The sequence below is a fragment of the Rattus norvegicus genome, chromosome 8, assembly GCF_036323735.1.
Source record: "Rattus norvegicus strain BN/NHsdMcwi chromosome 8, GRCr8, whole genome shotgun sequence".
Taxonomy (NCBI): Eukaryota; Metazoa; Chordata; class Mammalia; order Rodentia; family Muridae; genus Rattus; species Rattus norvegicus.
In genome coordinates this window covers 123,021,872-123,041,416 of record NC_086026.1, presented here as the reverse complement: position 1 = coordinate 123,041,416, position 19,545 = coordinate 123,021,872, and the positions used below count along the sequence as shown (strand labels likewise).

Below are 19,545 nucleotides of genomic sequence, written 5' to 3'. Positions count from 1 at the left end.
GGTCTTAAAAACATTGACGTTGGTTTTTTTTTTTTTTTTTTAAATGAAATCTTGGATCTTTCAAGAAGATGAATGAATAAAACAGGTGGCTCAGACACACCTGAGGGGCTGGTGTCCTCATAGGGACCCTATGCCCTCAGTGTGATGCAGACACGCAGGCATGCAGGCACTTACTTACCCAGCTAGTAGGCATTGACTGAGGACCTACTATGGGCCACCAAGTATTAGGAATGCAGGAACTGTACATCACACGAAAGGGTAGGAACCTTCTTGCTTTGGCCTCCCCAGTGCTGGGATCACAGGTGTGAGCACCCCCCCTGTTTTATTTATTCATTTCTGGGGCAAGAAATCACAATGTAGCCCAGGGTGGCCTTAAACTTCCTTTGTAGCTAGGGATGACCCTGAACTTCTAATCCTCCTGCCTTTGATTCCCAAGTGTTGGAATTAAAAGCCTGTGCCATCACACGGGCTCCCGAGTAAGACCCAAACCCTTCAGCATTAATTCCTTCCAACAGCCAATAATTACAGAGTCCACAGGAACGGGGACAGGACAGACATCACAAAACCTCCAGACGCAAAGTCTCTTTGCTTAGTGAAATTCAAAGCAGAAGGGAGGGGCAAGGTTGGATGGCACCTGAGTGGACCGTCAGCTCTGAGTGAAAGATCTCACCAGCAGATAAGAAACAGAGACCAAGGGGCTGGGGATTTAGCTCAGTGGTAGAGTGCTTACCTAGGAAGCGCAAGGCCCTGGGTTCGGTCCCCAGCTCCGAAAAAAAGAACCAAAAAAAAAAAAAAAAAAAAGAAACAGAGACCAAGCTTCTCACACACACGGTGCACAGGCTGGTGTGGGACTCACAGGGTACATTCCTAGCCTGTGCTCAAGGCCTCTAGCCCTCCTCCTTCCATCTGGTGTGTTTGTCAGGGGCCAAGGCAAGCTGAAATGGCCCAAGGAGACCTTGATATTAAATACAGGCCAGGCAAAGCTGGTATGATCAAGCCCTGTACTTTGCTGATGGGGCTGGACCAAAACTGTGCAGTTTCAGAGTGTGAACATTCTTGTGAAATGGACAGACAGACAAAATGATTGCCGCTGGGTACTATTAACAGTTTTTTAAAATAGCCACGATTGGGGGCTGGAGAGATGGCTCAGCGGTTAAGAGCACTGACGGCTCTTCCAGAGGTCCCGAGTTCAATTCCCAGCAACCACATGGTGGCTCACAACCATCTGTAATGGGATCTGATGTTCTCTTCTGGTGAGTCTGAAGACAGCGACAGTGTACTCATATACATGAAATAAATAAATCTTTAAAAAAAAAATAGCCACGATTGCCTGGTGTGATGGTACCAGCCTTTAATCCCAGCAGTCAGAGTCACGGTTAAAAGCAGAGGAAGATTTCTCTGGGAGTTCCAGGACAGCCAAGGCTATGTAGAAAAGAGACTGTGCCTCAAAACAAAAAACAAAAACAAACAAACAAACAAACAAAAAAGAGCCCCTCTTGGGCTGGCCATTTTACCTGTTGGCTGTGGATCAGTTGGTAGACAGTTTGCCTAGCATGCATGAAAGCTCTGGGTTCGATTCCCAACACTGCACTAAACTAATCATGGTCGATCACACCTGTCATTCAGCCTCTGGGGAGGAAAGTCAGGGGCATTCAAAGTTGAATGTCATCCTCTGCTACATAGTGAACTTGAGGCCAGCCTGGGCTACATGAGACCCTGTTTCAAAAACAGGAGATTAGTTTAGTTGTCACATCCAGCTGGCTGCACTGCCGTGTTATACAGTAACAAACACCATCAAAGCGGCAGACCAGGGGAGGGGGCATGCAAAATCATGGCATTGGAGCCAGAGTCACTCCTGCTGCTGGAGAACAAGAGTGCAGTGGTTTTAAGGAACCAGAACCCGGAAGAGGCACAGACTGTAGCCCTAGAGGCCAATCCCGGGTCTGGAATCTTTTTTTTTTTTTCTTTTCTTTTTTTTTCGGAGCTGGGGACCGAACCCAGGGCCTTGCACTTGCTAGGCAAGCGCTCTACCACTGAGCCAAATCCCCAACCCCTGGAATCTTTTTTTAAAAAAACTTTTTATTGATTTGTGTGTGTGTGTGTGTGTGTGTGTGTGTGTGTGTGTGTGTGTGTGAATTTCACATCATGCACCCCAATCCCTCTCATCTCCCTGTCCCTCCATACCTGCCCTCTGCCCTTGCAACCTCCCCACCACTGTGGGAAGCTGCCGTCTGTCACCAGGGTGTCACACAGTACACCCTTTTGCCTAGACAGCTTTACTTGCAAGGAGTCATTGATCTGGTTCGAGGCCTGTGGCTGCTGCTGCAACATTAACCCTGGATCCTCACTGGGACTCCTCTTGGTTATCCTATTGTTGCCCTGTGTCATGGAGATCCTACAGCTTTCGATCTGTACTGGCCCCGTCATGGTTTCTAGGAGCTCACAGGTGGGTAGATGTTGGGGTGGGCCAAGTCAAAGACCTGGATCTGGACCTCGATGGTAGCTGAGTTTGTCAGTCCACCAGCTCTCCAGAGCCCATGCCACCAGGGCCAGCTCCACTGTGTTCCCCAGGTGAGGGACTGGACCAGCTCACCTGTGCTCACACCACTGGGGGCCTGTAGCCTTTTCTCCAGGCTGAGTGTCCACCGTACTCCCAGGTCATGGCTAGAGGATCCCTTTGGATGCAACCCTTCCTCAGCCTCCCGTCCTTGGTTCATCTCATGGCTCATCACAGACAGGTTTATTTGCTTAATAGCCTGAGCCTAACACAGTGGCTGGGTAGCACCATGTTGCTGAACTGAACACAGAGGGACGCAGAGAACCATCTTGGGTGGCATCACTTTCCCCATCCCTTAGGCTTCCCAGCTTGGGTAGAGACACAATGGGGGAGAGTCAATGAATATGTGTGTGGTGTCTAGCTTTGTCACCTAGACACAGTGTAGAGCCACCAGAGGAGAGTCTCAGAGAGTTGGCCTTTGGGCATAACTATGGTGGACTGTCTTAAGTAATTGCTATGGGGAGACTCAGCCCACTGTGGGTGGCACCATTCCCTGGGCAGGGGGCCTCAAACAGCACAGTGAGTCCAACTTGAGCTAAGCATGAGCAAGCAAGCAAGCGATCGAGCTCTTGTACTCATCACTCTGCTTTTGACTGTGGGATACACGAGTAGCTTCAAGCTCCTGCTATGTTCTGTACCAGTGAGATTGTGAGGAGAACAAGTCCTTTCTCCCTGAAGCTTTTTTTTTCTTTTTTTTTTCTTTTTTTGGCCAGGGTGTTCACAGAGCAGCAGAAACAAAAAAACTAGAACAACATACAACATGCTTTATGCAGGTGCTTGGCTGGATTGCTTCTAATTGAAAAAGCCCACTAAGTGGTTCCCACACTTGAGGAGACCAAGGCATGTAAGCAAGAGGGAGGGGGAGGCTAGCATGACTTTCCAAAAGTCTGAACTGTTAGCATCATCACTTTTATCCTGACCCAGACCTTGCTAGGATCTTGAGCTTCCAACCTTCCAGCCTCCACTTCAGAGTGCTAGGATCACACGTGCCCTTGACCAGACCTTGTTTCTTCGGTGAGGGGGTGGAACCCAGGGCCCTACACATACTAGGCAAACACTCCATCAGCTGAGCCATGTGGTGAGCATGGCTGCTCACGTCTTTAATCCCAGCACTCAGGAGGCCAGCCTGATCTGTAGAGTGAACACCAGAACAGCCAGGAACACAGTTTCCAGATGCAAGTTTCCAGACAGCCAGAGGGCCAAGGGAAGCTGAGGAGAAGCTCTGACTCTCAGGGGTTGGAACACTGTCACCTAGAGCCACCATGTTCCCTCCCACCCTCTGGACAGTCACCTTGCATTCCTGCAGCCCACATGTAGCATTGTACCACAGCTTAGACAGATCACTCACAGTGACCAGGAAGTAATAAAATGACCTTTTATTTTTCATAGAAGAAATAAAGACCGGGGGAGATCATCTGCTGTCCCTGTCACTTGACAGGAGATTAAGGGCAAAGCAATTTCATTTTAAATAAACTGGAATTACTGAGAAACAAAGATGGACAGACTGACAAACAGAAAATGACACTAGACAATGGAGAAAAGGCCTGGGGTTGGAGCTCTGTCAGTCAAACATCCAACATGCACGAAGCCCTGGCTTCCCTTCCCAACAGAGTCTAAGGATGGTGTGGTGGTGCATGTTTGTAAGAAGTGAGGGCTGGGGGTTGGGGATTTAGCTCATCGGTAGAGCGCTTGCCTAGCAAACGCAAGGCCCTGGGTTCGGTCCCCAGCTCTGGGAAAAAAAAAAGAAAAAGAAAAAAAGAAGTGAGGGTTAAAGGATCAGAAATTAAAGGTTATCCTTGGCTACATGATGAACTCAAGGGCAGCTTTGGGACCTTGTTTCAAAGAATAAAACAGGCCTGGAGAGATGGCTCAGCGGTTAAGAGCACTGGCTGCTCTTCCAGAGGTCCTGAGTTCAATTCCCAGAGCCCACATGGTGGCTCACAACCATCGATATTGGGATCTGATGCCCTCTTCCGTCATACAGACAGACATGCAAATAGAGTAGCATATCCATAAATAAGTAAACAAAAGCAAGCTGTGGTGGTGGCTTGGTGGATAAAGGCACCATGCATGCATGAGGACGTGGGTCTGGACCTCTGGAAGCCATGTCAAAGCTTAATATAGTAGTGCGCATGAGTGGAACCCCAGTGCTCCCGTGGGAGAGGGAAACAGAAGGGTTCAAAGCTTCTAGTGTGTATAAATACACTCTCTCCGAATTTAAAGTGTAGGTTAGAAAATGTGACCAACTACCCAAAATGTTTACCACTCAGATACAAGCATATTAATTCTATTAATGAGACAGGGTTACGTAGAGCCTGAGGTCTGGATCCCACTGTGTAGCTGAGGGTAAACTTGGACTTCAGTTCTCTCGTTTCACTTCTTGAATAGTGTTAATGGGTGTAATATCACGCCTGGTTTTATGTACTGCCAGGAACAGAACCCAGTGCTGCTTGCATGGTAGCTTTTTTTTTTTTTTTTTACCAACTTAGCTAGAGCCCAGCTTCACATTAACACTTTTTTTTTTTTTTGGGGGGACAGCGTCTCAAACATAAGCAGAATTACATTTTATACATTCCGTATGTTCCTAGACACTAAGGCAGTCCTGAGAAATGGGCCAAAGATGGGCCTTTGACCTGCACAAATACATGTAAATACACATGCATCTCCATACATACATGAACACACACACACACACACACACACACACACACACACACACACACTTCTACTTAACTGTAAAGAGAGACCGCAGCACCTACTTTGAGCAACTGTTAATCTCTTAGGTGGTTTGTAACTGGAGATGTCTCACCTCGTAGATATCACAGAGATTCAGAAACAGTCAAACCGGGATCAAAAACGAAGCCCTCTGCTAGCCTAAACCAGCACTCTCTCCTACCCACTTTGAATCTCAAGCTAGTGAAGTGGCTTCACCCAGCCCACTCAAGTCTAGTTGAGATTTAAGTCAGACCTCAGAGTTTAATACCTGCCTGATACACTAATGACAGGAAGACCACAGCTTGCATTCAAATTTTATTCATCAGAAAGACATGATTATTTCAAGTCAGAATAAGGGACATTATTCAAGTTTTGTTCCAACTCGGCACACCAGCTGTGTATTCCTATGGTATCCACTCTCTTCAGCCTTCCTGGTGGCCACGAGGGTGGGTGGTCAGGCAAGGCAGGGCTGCAGTCACCAGCAGGATACACACATTCCACAATTCTGTACCATAAGGGTGGTCCACGTAGCAAGAGTAGGGTTGTGTGCCCAGAGGATCAGTCGTCGCAGGCGGGTCAGCCCTGAGTCTTGACCAGACTGGCCTGGAAAATGGCCACTGAGGTCAGCCAATAACCGGAGTGTCAACAAACTCTACTGTACATAGCTCTAGGGTCCCATTACTGCAGGGTGACGACTCCAGTTCTAGCACTGTGATGTTGTTTGGGGCTGAAGTGGTCAGGATGTTCCTTGGCACAAACAAGGTCATTTGTGGGCCCTTTGTGGGCCAGTATCGCCCGAGGTTAAAGCCATTGATCCATACTTGGCCCTGAAGAGAAAGGAGAGAGAGAGAGGAGAGATCATCAGCTGAAGATCACTAGTACCAGAGAGGCAAGAGACGGCCCATGAGTCCAGCATCCCAGTATCTCGTGTTAGGTGGGAAATGGGTGGGAAGGACACTAGAGCGTTCTCCAAATGCCAATCCTTGCTGCAGGAGAAATGCACGTGGAGCCTCAGATTCCAGAAGCTACAGCTTGGGAGGCACACCTCACCACATTCTGTGATCTATCCTGGCTCCCAGATACTGCCCGTCTGTACCCCGGCCCTCTCTGCCACGGCTGCCCACACCCTTCAGCGGGAGAGTCTCCCTGCTCTCTCTGCTGCCCTACAGAGAGAGGCAGGGTCCAGCCATGCTGTCTGGTGTGCACAAAGTCTGCACGCAGTCTAAGAACCGTTTCCCCAAACAACCCAGCAGGAATGTGAGGGCGTGTGGAGCAGGTGCTGTAACCTCAGCCCTGGAGGCTACCGGAGGGGGGACTGGTCTGTGTTGGAAGGCAGCCTGGGCAGTGCAGTGAGCTTAAGCCACAGCAGTGGGCCAGGAAGGGGATGGGAGCAGAGGGCTACTCAGCAGTGTCCACATTGCTGTTGGGCATGTGGCGCTCATAGCTCTCCTCTGAGGGAGGATGGCGCGTCTACTTGGAAGACAAGGTTTTCAGAGTCTTAGAAGCTGTGGAGATAACTCCCGTGAGCGGGGAAGTTGCTTCCGGAACAGACACAAACAGGGTTCGAGGGGGCAGCAGAAAAGAGGGAACATTCTGTTGAAAAGTCAGGGAGGGTGGGGGTTGGGGTCACACAGCCAGAGGTAAACAGAGGATCTGGAGGAGGAGGGAAGGGACAGAGGGAGAGGACAGAAGGGACGAGAATGGAGAGAAGGAAGGAGCGTGGTACTCGTGGTGATCCCTCCTGCTCATTTTTAAAATGAACTATTAATATTTGCACAGTCTTTCTGTATAGCAAAAACTGGCCTGAGTGGTCTAGTTCAGGTAATCCTCCTGTCTCTGCGTCCAAAGGGCTGAGACTGCAGGGATAATAAGGCTTCCCTTGGCTTTATTCCGGTCCACCTAAACGTCTTCCCTGGTGTCCCATCTTATTCTTGTCCCCCTGCTAGCTGTCCGACCTCAGGCAGGTCTCCATTTAAGTTCTCCCAGCCCAGGGTCGATGGCAACACACAGAGTCTATACGGTCTGAGAACGGTTCCCAACGCAACTCAAGATGAAAGCAAGGGTGTGTGAGGTGGGTAGGTTCAGCCCTTGGGAGGCTGTGGCGGCAGAGGACGGTTATGAATTTGAGGCCAGCCTGGGACGCAGCACATTTCTGGTGGTCGGCCCAGTGCCTGGTGCAGGGAGTGGGGAGGAGGTGGGCTGCGCTGCTGGCTCAGTGTGGGCGCTGCGTACACCGAGACAAAGCTGCAAGCCTTGAGCACTCACAGAAGGAGGTCAGCGACTCACAACTGCCTGTCTGTTGGACTAAGTCATTTAGAAAAGGGCGACAGTTTCGAGGTTCTCAGAACTACTTTAGTTCTTGTTTTCACAAGGGATCCGTTATCTCCCTCCGTCCTAAAAGGCACAAACCATAATAGTTTCACCCTGGCTTTATCAGCGCCATCTCTGCCAGAATCCTGTTTTCACGGTCGTAAGACCAGCTCCTGATTTCAGTTGCCCTGCATTAGTTTTGACTAATTTTACCTATGTGTAAGTGTACATAGATGGGCTGGGAGGATGGCTCGGTGGGTGAGAGCCATGCGTGGGCAAGCATGAGGACACAAGTTCAAATCCCCAGCACCCACATAAGAGAGCCAGGCGCGGTCGGTCCTTCCCATGCCTCTGATGCCAGTGTTGTGGGAGACAGAGATCGAAGATCACTGGAGCTTGCTGGTCTCTGGCCTAGCTGCAGGTTCAGTAAGAGACCTGAGTAGGACACCTCTACTCCTCTGACCTCCTCCCCTGTGACACAGGAGCATGACACACATACACAGACACACATGACATACACTCACACACATACACAAATCAGTGTACATATGCACTATTGTTTTAAATATCGCACGGCATTCAAGGGTACGAATATACTAAATATTTTTAGGGACAGGGTGGGTTTGTAGCCCAGGATAACCTCAAATTCACAATCCTTCTACCTCGGTCTCTTGTACACTGCGATTACAGGCATGTGCCTGACTAACACATTATCCCCTCCTCCTCACCTTGTCTTCCATGATAGGGATTAAAGCAAGGCCCATGCAGGCTACCATGACGCTATATTTGCTGGGAAAAATCCCACCGGCTATTTACCCCTTTGCTACTGAAAACGGGTCCTCGGGTGTTTCTAGCTTTGTGCGGGTCAACAACATTGTTTTTGACTTTCTAATTGTTTTCATTTGTTTGTATTCTTTCCCCCAGGACAAGGTTTCTGTGTAGCCCTGGCTGTCCCGGAACTTGCCCTGTAGTCCAGGCTAGCCTCAAACTCAGAGGATCAATCAGTCTGCCTCTGCCTCCCAAGTGCTGGGATTAAAGGCATGAGCCTCACTGGCTCATAGTTCTTGTTTGGTTTTTATTAGTAGCCCTAGCTGGCTTGGAACTTGCTACATAGACATGCTGACCTTGAATTTGCAGTGAGCCTTGGGCCTCTTGAGTCTGTAGTGCTGGGGTTTTAAGTAACCACGCTAGGCTTCCGGTTAAAAGTTTTAAAGACTTTATTTAGTTTTATTTTTATTAACCTACTTATTTTTATTTGTTGAAACAGGGTTTCTCTACATAGCCCTGGCTGTCCAGCTACAAAGAGAAACCCTGTGTTGAGAAACTGAACTAAGTAACTAATTAACTAACCAACTAACTAAATAGTAAGTAAAATGAATGCTGAAAGAGCTGAGAGTGTAGCTCAGTAAAGAACTCTCGTTTAGTACATTTGGCTGGTCTAGGCCACAGTGCGAAACTCTGCTACCGAAGACCAAGAAGAAAAATATATGCTGAAATTATTCTTGGTAAATTATTCTTGGTAAATGGAAAGGTTTATGCTAATGAGGTGGCTGCAGGGGCTGGGGGTGTCCCATGGCAGTCCCAGCTTCTACAGTCCAGGGCAGAAGCTGACTATCTCTGACCATCTTGACCCCGGCCCACACTCCTGCCCTTTGCTATTAACACTGAGGTGACAGCAATGAGGAAGTTCCTGTAAGTACCTGACCTACTTTTCAGTGAGCGTGCGTCTGCCTTAACTTACCTGGACATAGTCATTCTTCCCAGAATTTACAGCGAAGCTTTCTTTCTTTCTTAAATTTATTTTTACTTGATGCTCATTGCATGTGTGTCTGTGTGAGGGTGTCAGATCCCCTGGGAGGAGAGCTATGGTTGTGTGCTGTTATGTGGTTGTGCTGGGAATTGAATTTGGGACCTCTAGGAAGAGTGTCCAGTGCACCTAACCTCTGAGCCATCTCTCCAGACCCTGGAGTTAAACTTCCAGTACTGTCTTTTGCTTTGTTTGAGACAGGGTCTCAGTAGACAGGCTGGCCTGGAACACAGTTATTTACGTGCCTCTGCCTCCCAATGTGACACCATCCCCCGCCCTCAATGCTGTTCTAAGACATTCAGATGTTCCCTTAAACGTGAATGTAGGTTGAGCATGGTGGCTCATCCCTTTAGTCCCAGCACTCGGGAGGAAGAGACAGGTAGATTTCTAAGTTCAACATCAGCCTGGTCTACAGAGCAAGCTCCAGGACAGCCAGCATAGTGAGGCCCTGTCTAAAAAACACAAAGACAACACAAACGAGATAATAGACTACACTGAGAGGAGATATGGGTGCGGGGGGGGGGGGGAATCGGGGAACACGGAGGTCCGTTCTCAAGGTTAAAATGCTCTCACCCCTAACTCGTCACACTGTGCTGTGAGGTTGAGCGAAAGCTTGACTTTATAAGGTAAATCGTCAAGGGGCGCCCTTAGAGGTACGACTGTATGCGGATCCCCTGAAATAAGCAAGGGGACAAGCTTTCCTTTCTCCCCGAACCCCATGGCTATCTGCAGACTGTGTGAATTACACTTACCCAGGTCTTACTATAATCAATGAAGCAGCTCTGAGTTCTCCCTGTATTTAGGAAGCATCTGGGGTGACTTCCTATTCCCCTGACAAATACCCAAGGCTCAGAGAAAGAAGAAGTCTGGGAGCTCTCAAACCCACAGGCAGGCTGCAAAAGGCACGCACGCAGGCATGCAGGCACACACGCACGTTCCTCAAACTTTAAAAGGGAAGGGAATCCAAGTGTGGTGTCTTTAATCTCAGCACTTGAGAGGCACAGGCAGGTGGATTTCTGCGAGTTCAAGGCCAGCCTAGTCCACAAAGTGAGTTCAGAGTGAGCTCCAGAATAGCCAGGGCTATGTAGAGAGACCCCGTCTCTAAAGACCCCCTCCCCCAATAGAAGGGGACGGGGCTGGAAGGTGGCTCGCTAGTTAAGAGTTCTTCTGTTCTTAGAGAGGATCTAGGTTTTGCTCCCAGCACCCACAGGGCAGCTCACGACTGCATGTAACTCCAAGGGATCTGACGCCCTCTTCTGGCCTCTGTGGGCCTTGTGTGCATGTGATGTACACACGCATACCTACAAGCAGACAAACACTCATACACGTGGCATTTAAAAGACATGAAAGGTTGGGCAAAATGACTCACTTGAGGGCCAAGAGGTGAAAGAGAGCATAAAAGATCAGAAACAGTCCCAGTGTTCTGTGATGAGGGCATATATATGTACACAAACATGTGAACCACCACCACCACCACCACCACCACCACCACCACCACCACCACCACCACCACCATCATCATCATCATCATTCTCTCTCTCCCCCTCCCTCCCTCCGTCTCCTCTCCCCCTTCTCTTTCACACACTCACTAAAATAAACTCTGTGTACTAAAAATCAAAACGAACCCACTGCAGTTAACGACCTTGCCGGGAGAAGCCCAACCATCTAGTTTCCGGGTTCACAGGGTTTATGAGTAGAAAGCATAAGTTAGACTTAAAGGATGACCTTGTAGGGTTAGCACCATCGGAAACCAGGCAAAGGGAATGTGCTAGAGTCTACCCTTTCTTCGACCCTTGCCAGGCACCGTAGGAATGGCTTGCAGGATGACAGACACCTAGTTTCCAGCTTAAAGCCAGTTGACACCCAGTCACACCCTGGTAAGGTCAGCAGCAGAGCCACAGTCTGCCAATCCTCAACATGGTGAGTGACCGGGGGTTTTCACTTTGTGCTTTGAGACAGAAATGCTCACTGGTACCTAGGGCTTGTTAGTTAGGACAGGCTAACTGGCCAGCACACCCCAGGGTTCTGCCTCTCTCTGTGTCTCCAAGGCTAAGACTACAGGCAAACACCGCCACTGTTTGCAACATTGTTTACGGCTCTGCTAGGCATAGGAAACACTTTTACCAACGAGCTAGCTCCTTAACCTTCTTTTTTTTTTTTGGGGGGGGGGGTTCTTTTTTTCGGAGCTGGGGACCGAACCCAGGGCCTTGCGCTTCCTAGGCAAGTGCTCTGCCACTGAGCCAAATCCCCAGCCCCTCCTTAACCTTCTTATAAATTCATTTAAAAGTATTCATTTGGCTGGGTGGGGTGGCATACGCTAGAACCGTGTGTGTGTGTGTGTGTGTGTGTGTGTGTGTGTGTGTGTGTGTGTGTGTACAGTGTGTGTGTGTGTTCATGTGCACCATGTACATTCAGGAGCACAGGCAGGTCAGAGAAGGGTGTCAAATTCCCTGGAACTGGAGTTACAGGCAGCTGTGAGGTACGAGACAAAGCTAGATTCTCTCCAAGAGCAGAAAGTGCTCCTAACTGCGGATCCAACTCCAGCCCCACACTCTTTTATGACACTCCACACTTTCTTTGTCAGAATCTCATGTACTCCAGACTGACCTCCATGTGCACGAAGAGCATGACCTCGAACTTCTCCTGTATCCTCCTCTACCTCTTGTTTGGGTTTGGAGACAGCCCTGGCTGTCTTGGACTCACTCTACAGACCAGGCTGGCTTTGAACTCACTGACAGACATCTGCCTGCCTCTACTTCCCGAGCGCTGGGATTACACCACGAAGCACAGCTTGGTGTGATTTTAATGAAAGAGGTCTCCACGATTGTTTCAACCTGGGATGGAGATGAACAGAAGAGATGCCTTTGCCTCAGCACAGCAGGACGCCGTACGCACGCAGCGCACAGGACCCACACATTCTGACCGTCAGAGCCCTGGCGAACGTGGCTCCCCCAGAGTCTACAATCAGTCGGTGCAGAGTGCAGACAGGTGCTGACCTGTGTGGACGGAGCAGGCACGCCTGACCCCCGAAATCCACTGAGCACATTTGCTTAACCAGAAAGCCACATCCGACCCAAGAAAAGCCAGAGTAACCAAAAGTGGTGCTTTTATCTCATGAACTGAATTTATCAGTGATTTCATTCACGAAATCAAGTTAGTTCCTTGGTAACAAATGAAACAAAAGCTAAGTGGCCCTCAGGAGGGAGGGGCCTCTAAGGAGGAGGAAGACAGGGTCCATGGAGCATTAACCCAGTCTGAGGACTGCTCAGGCCTCAGTGTCATGTGGTCAAATCCTTCTCCTTCTCCCATATCGTCTGCTGAGGTGTCCCTCAGCACACGGTGAGACCCAGGGGAGGGGTGGCTTCTCTGTGTTCACAGAGGGTGTGCATGGAGGCATTTGCCTGTTTGTGTGTAAATGGAGATCAGAGGTTGACTTTGAGTGCCTCCCTCTGCTATCTTATCATTACTAAATTCCATTGCCTGAATCCATGTCTGTGCACCATGTTTGTGCCTGATGCCCACGGAGGCTAGAAGAAGGCATCAGATTTCCTGGGACTAGAGTTGCAGATGGTTGTGAGCCACGATGTCGGAGCTGGGAATAGAACCCTGGACCTCCGGAAGAGCTCTTAGCTTCCGAGCTGTCACCCCAGCACTCTCCATTACTCTTCACTCTCTTTTTTGGAGGCAGAATGTCTCCACCGAAGCTGAAGCCATCTCCCTGACTGTCCAGAGACCGCCGGGATTCTGTCTCCCCTCCATTGCCTCTGCTTCAGTTCCTGCCTCCAGGTTCCTGTGCTGACTTCTCTCAGGGACAGACTATTATTACCTGAAATATATTAAAATGAGGCCTTTCCTTTCCATGTTTCCTTTGGCCATGAGTTTTATGATAGCAACAAGAACCTAAGACACCATTGTAAAGTAATCTAAGCGTGACTCTCTAGAGAAGCCTAGACTGTACTATAAGGTGCGTGGACCCTGTGTCTCTCCCCCTACCCCAACCCTCCCCTAGCTGCCTACCTTTTTGTATAAGCCTTGGGGCACACTGAATGCTTGAGGCTGGAGATGTACCTTGATCTGTGAAGTTTTATCTTTTGGTTCTGAGGTTCTGAGTTCAATCCCCAGAACCCACATAAGAAACCTGGTGTGTTGGTGCATGCTTATCAGACCAGCACTGGGGACGTAGAGGCTCTAAGGGATCCACCGGTCAAGCAGTCCAGCTGAATTTGCAAGCCCCAGGTCCCAGGGAAAGACTTCCTAAGAAAACACGGTAGGGCAGGCAAGCTGCCTCAGCAAATAAAGGGGCTTGCTGTGAAAGCCTCAAGATCTGAGTTTGATCCCTAGAATCCAAAGTGGAAAAAGGGAACTGATGCTAAAAAGTTGTCTGTGATTCCTGTATCTACGCTCACACATACATGTCACCTGTCTGTGATTCCTGTATCCACACTCACACATACATGTCGCCTGTCCGTGATTCCTGTGTCCATGCTCACACGCATGTCACCTGTCTGTGATTCCCGTGATCACACTCATACACACACATCACCCACACATGACAGTAATAATAAACCAAGTAAAATAAAGTCAAACAAGCAAAACAAAACCAAGGCAGACGGGCTCCTGCAGTGTGTTTATACATTCAGGTCAGAGGTCAACCCAAGGTCCCATGGAGCCCAGGCTGTCCTTGAACTCCGTATGTGGCTGAAGATGATCTTGAATTTAGGATCCTCCTCCCTGCCTTCTGGTGCTGCTCAGTACCATCCACCCAGTTGTAAGTGGTACTCAGGGTTGAGCCCATGTAGCAAACACATACATGGATACATACATATATGTATGGATACATATGTATACATGGATACACACATATATACACTAGTACACTCTATCAAGCCACACTCCGGTCTCTTTCCTCTTTTCAATTATTGAAATGCCCTGGGTGGCCTAGTCTAAGAGGCTGGGTGGCCAAAGCCAGAGATTCTGTGTGCTAAACCGGAGGAAGAAGAGGACTTCCTGCGGTACCGTAGCTGGGAGAGGGTCCGGTGCATAAGGCCTTGCTCGGTGGCCCACACAGGTAAAAAAGAGCCGCCTCTGACGGCCACAGTGCCCTTCACCTTCTCTCACTTTAGGTTCTTCTTGGCAGGGGAAAAACCAAAGGTGACCTAGGAGGCAGAAAGTCCCCTGCTAGGCCGCAGGGGAAGACCCAGGGTGCACGTCTGTTCTCAGGCCCCAGGGCCTCTGCTGGGAGAGAGAAGAAAGGCTGATGAACCACAGGCAGAGAAAGTGAGAAGATCGCTTATGGCTTTGAGGAGGAAGACAGGAAGGACTGAGCCTTCCTTCTAGAGACCACTGGGCAGGAAGTTAGGACAGAGCCTGACAGGAAGTCCAGGAAACAGGAGTCCCAACTGATGGCAGTCAGAGAGGAGGTCCCCAGGGACAGGGCAGAGAGTGTCCAAGTTTACCAGGCAGGTGGAGCTTGAACGTGGGAGAACATGGTGGTGACCGATGCATAGCAGAAGCCTCACTGTGCTTGGTGCATGATGAATCAGCCAGGAGGCCAAGGATGGTCACTTCCAGGGGGCGGAAGGGATGGGCGAGGGTCAAACGGACCCACGGTTCTAGGATTTTTTGTTTGGTTTGGTTTGGTTTGGTTTGGTTTTGAGACAGTCTCTCGTGTAGCCCAGGCCGGCCTGGAACTTGTTACTGTAAGGAATAAATGGCTATGGTCCATTTACAGTATGAGGTATGCTTACAGTTAATCAGAGTCACGAGCAAGCAGGAGTCTCGGACCCCTCTCCCACGGCCGGCAGTTAGCACTGATCTCAGAACTCTGAGAACCGGAAGATTACTGGAGTCGGCTCCTGACTGAGCCCAAGATCAGAGAAGGGGGCAGGGGTGAGCCCCAAAGTATTCATTAGATGAAGCTCGGTGAGTGAAACCAACAGGACAGGGAGTCATTCTGGCCTGTGGGAGGTGAGGACAAGGAAGCCTCAAAACCTCAGATATTTATCAACTACTGTCTTGAGCCAAGAAGTTCCCGGCCCCTTTTGCCTTTTCTCCAAGCCCGAGTCTCGTTCTGCACACCTGCGTATCAACACTGCTTTGCTCTCTCCGGTCTCCCAGACTTGTTACTATCTGATTTCCAACGCTATGCGTACTGGAAGATGACTTTGAATTTTTGATTCTCCTGCCTCCAACCTCTCAAAGACTGGTTGTGCCAGTGTGTGTCACTACACTGGTTTTTTAAAATTACAGTTTGTAATCTGCGTTTTTTTTTTTTTTTTCTTCTCTCTTTCTTTTTCGAGACAGGGTTTCTCTGTATAGCCTCAGTTGTCCTGGAGCTCATTCTGTAGACTAGGTTGGCTTTGAACCCGCAGAGAGGCTGCCTGCCTCTACCTTCCAAGTGCTAGATTTAAAGGAGTGCCACCACCGCCCTGCTCAAGCTGTGTCTTTTCAATGATTAATTTATTTGTCACTAAGAATTCCCCCAACTCCCTCCCCCACCCCCTGGAACTAAAATTTTTAAAGTATTTATTATCCGTTTGCTTACTTTCTCTGTGCAATTGCTATTCAAGTTCTCTATCCACGAGACCTTTTTTATCGTATGTGTATGGGTGCTGCCTGCACCGACATCTGTGCACCATGCACAAACTGCACCGTGGAGGCCAGAAAAGGGTGACGGATCCCCTGGGACTGGAGCCACAGACAGTGAAGAGGTGCCATGTGGGTAGTGGGAACCAAGCCTTGTTCTTCTGCAAGGGCTTGCTCTGAGCTGCTGAGCCATCTCTCCAGCTCCCCTAAATGGTTTTCGGTTGGTATTTCTTCCTCTTACTAAGTGGTAAGAACTCTTTATGCGTTCTAGATTGAAGCCCTTTGTTGATGATAGGATGTGAACATTATTTTCTTTCAGACTGCGGGCCGTCGTCTTTGAAAAGTAAACGTTTTTGTTGGCTTACACACAGTTCTGCTAGTCTCCACCCAACAGCGACCTAGCAACAGCTTACATCATCATCGGCCGCCACGTGCGTGCACCTGGCCAGGTGTGTGTCAGGCACGTAAGAACACTGCTCGCACCCCAGCGCTCTCTCCATCTTCTTTCTCTCTCTGTTCCATGTGTTCCTGGCTGACCTCTCTTTCTCTCTTCCTCCTTTCCTCTCTGTCTTTCTGTCCTTCTCTCTCCCCTCTTCTCTGTCCTCATAGCTCTGTTGTCCCCGGGTCTCGTCCCTTCCCCCCGTTCCCCCACACACACAAAGAGAGAAAAAAAAAAAGAGAACTGAACATTCTACAGTCAGGCCTGATGCTGTGTACCTGAAGCAGTCAGGAGCATCAGAAGCTCAAGGTCATTCCTGGTTACACAGCAAATTCAAGGCCAGCCTGGGCCACGAGAAACACTATGTAGACCAAAAATTGTTCCCCTCATAAGCATGCGTTTCAAGAGGCCCTGGGGATGGGGAGGTGACCCATGGTTGAGGGTGCTTGTGTGACAAACTGAATGACCTGAATTCGATCCCCAGGACCCACATGGTGGAGGAAGAAAGCTAATTATATGGCTCTGACCTCATGCTTGCCTTGGCAGGTACACGTGTACACACATTTGAACGCACACAAGAAATGAGTGTAATAAGAATAAAGAAATAGGCCCCAGCTCTTCCTGGAGGAAGCTGCCATTCAATGAAGAAAGTTGTCAAAGAAAATGGGGCAGAGGAGGACACCAAGCCAGACACTGGGTCCCTGAAGATCTGCCACAGTCTTGTTCCTGTGTGAGTGACCCAGTGGGAAACCCTCCCCACATCACACAGCACCTAACTAGCAGCCTTCTGATTCCTTCTCAGATCCTAAGAACCAAACACTTGAGGCTTGAACCCAAAGGCTCTTCAAGAAGACGCCTACCTTGGCCCATCCGGGAAACTGGATGAAGGTGTCCTGCGGCAGGTCTGGGATGCCCGAGGGGATGGAGAAGTTGCCCACGTAAAAGGTGGGGAGTGTGAAATTTGAAGAACGTAAGGTCGAGTGTCCATCGAGGTGACCCTCATCAGCGGCCTCCCAGTTCCCAAGATGGCTGCGTGCCAGGGCCTCAGTGTCCAGTGGGAACATTGTCCAGTTGGTGAGGACAGTGAAGTTGAGGGTCATGTTGGAAATCAAACCCTGGTAAGGGAAGGCACAGAGTCAGTCAGTGGGTAAGCAGGGACTCATGGATGTCACTGACCTCCATTGCAGCAGGAAATGAGGCTCAGCTGTGTGGACAGCAGGTGACACAGGGCTGGCTGGAGGCTCAGTCCAGTCGACTCTTTCGGCAGGAATGAAAATACTCCGTCCGTCCGTCTGTCTGTCCATCTTGTTTTTTCAAGACAGTTTCTCTGTGTAGCCCTGGCTGTCCTGGAACTCGCTCTGCAGACTACATTGGTTTCAAACCCACAGAGTCTGCCTGCCTCAGCCTCCCAAGTGCTGGGATTTACGGAGTACACTGCTACCAATTGGCTCCTTTTTTTGTTGTTGTTTAAAAAAAATTATCTTTATTTGTGGCGTGTGTGCGTACATGCATGCATGCATCTTTTGACATAAGATACCCTGGAGCTGGAGTTACAGGCAGTTACGAGCTGCCCCATGTGGGTCCTCGCATCTGAACTTGGATCCTCTACAAGTGCGCTCACCCCTGAACCACGCCTCCAGCCCAGGATGAAGACATTCTAAAGAGACACGTACGCGCCTCCCTCTGGCTGGCAGACTATTGAGACAATGGAACCCAAGGAACTGGAATTTTCCTAGAAATCTCGTGCTAGGAGAAGAAAGACCAAACAAAGCCTGGTATCATCGAGAGCCAGCCAGACCTGTCTCCCAGGAAGAGGTGTCACCGAGTGCTGACTACGCCTCAGAACACCGGCTGCAGAGACTGGAGCTGGGGCACATCTTTACCAAGACCGCCAGAGCGCCTCCAGCGTTCTATTTAAACCTGAACCCCATGTTAGGATGCGGAGGATGGACTGGGGTGCAGTAGGATGGGGTGCTACAGACTTACTTATTTCTCTTCCCAGAGTGGCCACGTGGATAAATCTGCTTTTCAGTGTCCCGTGTCTGGTTCTACTCTCCAGGCAGCTGGATCTGTCTGACCCTAACAGTTCCCGCAACAGCAGCAACATTTGGAAAGAGGTACCGCCCTATGCTCCAGCTTCACCACAAATCGCCAAAGTCGCCCTAGTGTCTGGGCTACAGGAAGTGGGTGCCTCAGAGAGAGCGCTCTAGCCTGAACCCCCTGCCTTCAGAATTTGCTAGAATGGGAAAAAAAAAAAAAGAATGCCAAGGAAGGGGAGAATGAGTTAGTAGGGAAATCTAGGAATAATCATCCCGATGCAGATGGCGAGGGGTCAGGCGGGAAGGGGGTGCTCAGGCAGAAGTGGCTCTGCCCCTCACACCAACCAAGGAGCAAGCTCTGACCCAGAGTGGCCAAGCATCTGGCCAGCTGTGAGGACCATGTGTGTGGACATCTGTGGGATTGAATAAAGGCTCTAAGGGCAATGATAACACAGTGGACACTAGGATTGGTTTAGAAGCTCTCCTCTTTGACCTGCAGGGGCCAGGGGCTGAGGCAGCCCTGACTACAGCCATCACACGGATACTTATGATCAGGATGTAGCGAACTTCTGTTTGTTGTTATTGAGACAAGGGCCCATGTGCTCTGAAGCCAGCCTGGCGCTCCTAAACCTTCCTGCTTTGGCCTCCCAAGCACTGGACTGCAGGGCTATGCCTCTGGGAACTCACCTAACGTCTCACAATAGCTTTTTTATTTGTTCGTTGAGACAGGATCTTGCTATGTAGCCCAGACCTCACAAGGGGCTGGGATTACAGGTGTGCACGCTCACATGCTCTCGAGTACAATATGTGTGTGTGAGTGTGAGTGTGTGTGTGTGAGTGTGTGTGTGCGCGCGCATGCATACGTGCATGTCCCCATACCTCATCCATTCTCTACTTTCTACATGAGGAGCTTTCCCACTCATGAGCCATCTCTCCAGCCGATATTTTTTTTTTCCTTAAACAAGTTAAACAAAACAAAAACCCAGATTAAAAGTGTAAGGTTTTGGGACTGGAGAGGTGACTCAGTGGTTAAGAGCACTGACTGCTCTTCCAGAGGTCCTGAGTTCAAATCCCAGCACCCACATGGTGGCTC

General features: G+C 49.6%; 1 protein-coding gene across 1 annotated transcript in view; it reads right to left on the bottom strand.

The window, feature by feature from the left end:
* Positions 1-5,090: 5,090 nt before the first annotated feature.
* Positions 5,091-19,545, bottom strand: part of Glb1 (galactosidase, beta 1) — a 72,609-nt gene continuing 58,154 nt past the window's right edge. Inside the window, exons 15-16 of the mRNA NM_001108192.2 lie at positions 17,274-17,528; positions 5,091-6,099 (exon numbers count right to left, since the gene is read on the bottom strand). Of these exons, the coding sequence (NP_001101662.1) occupies positions 5,896-6,099; positions 17,274-17,528 (459 nt within the window). The 3' untranslated portion in view covers positions 5,091-5,895. The remainder of the gene's footprint in view (positions 6,100-17,273; positions 17,529-19,545) is intronic.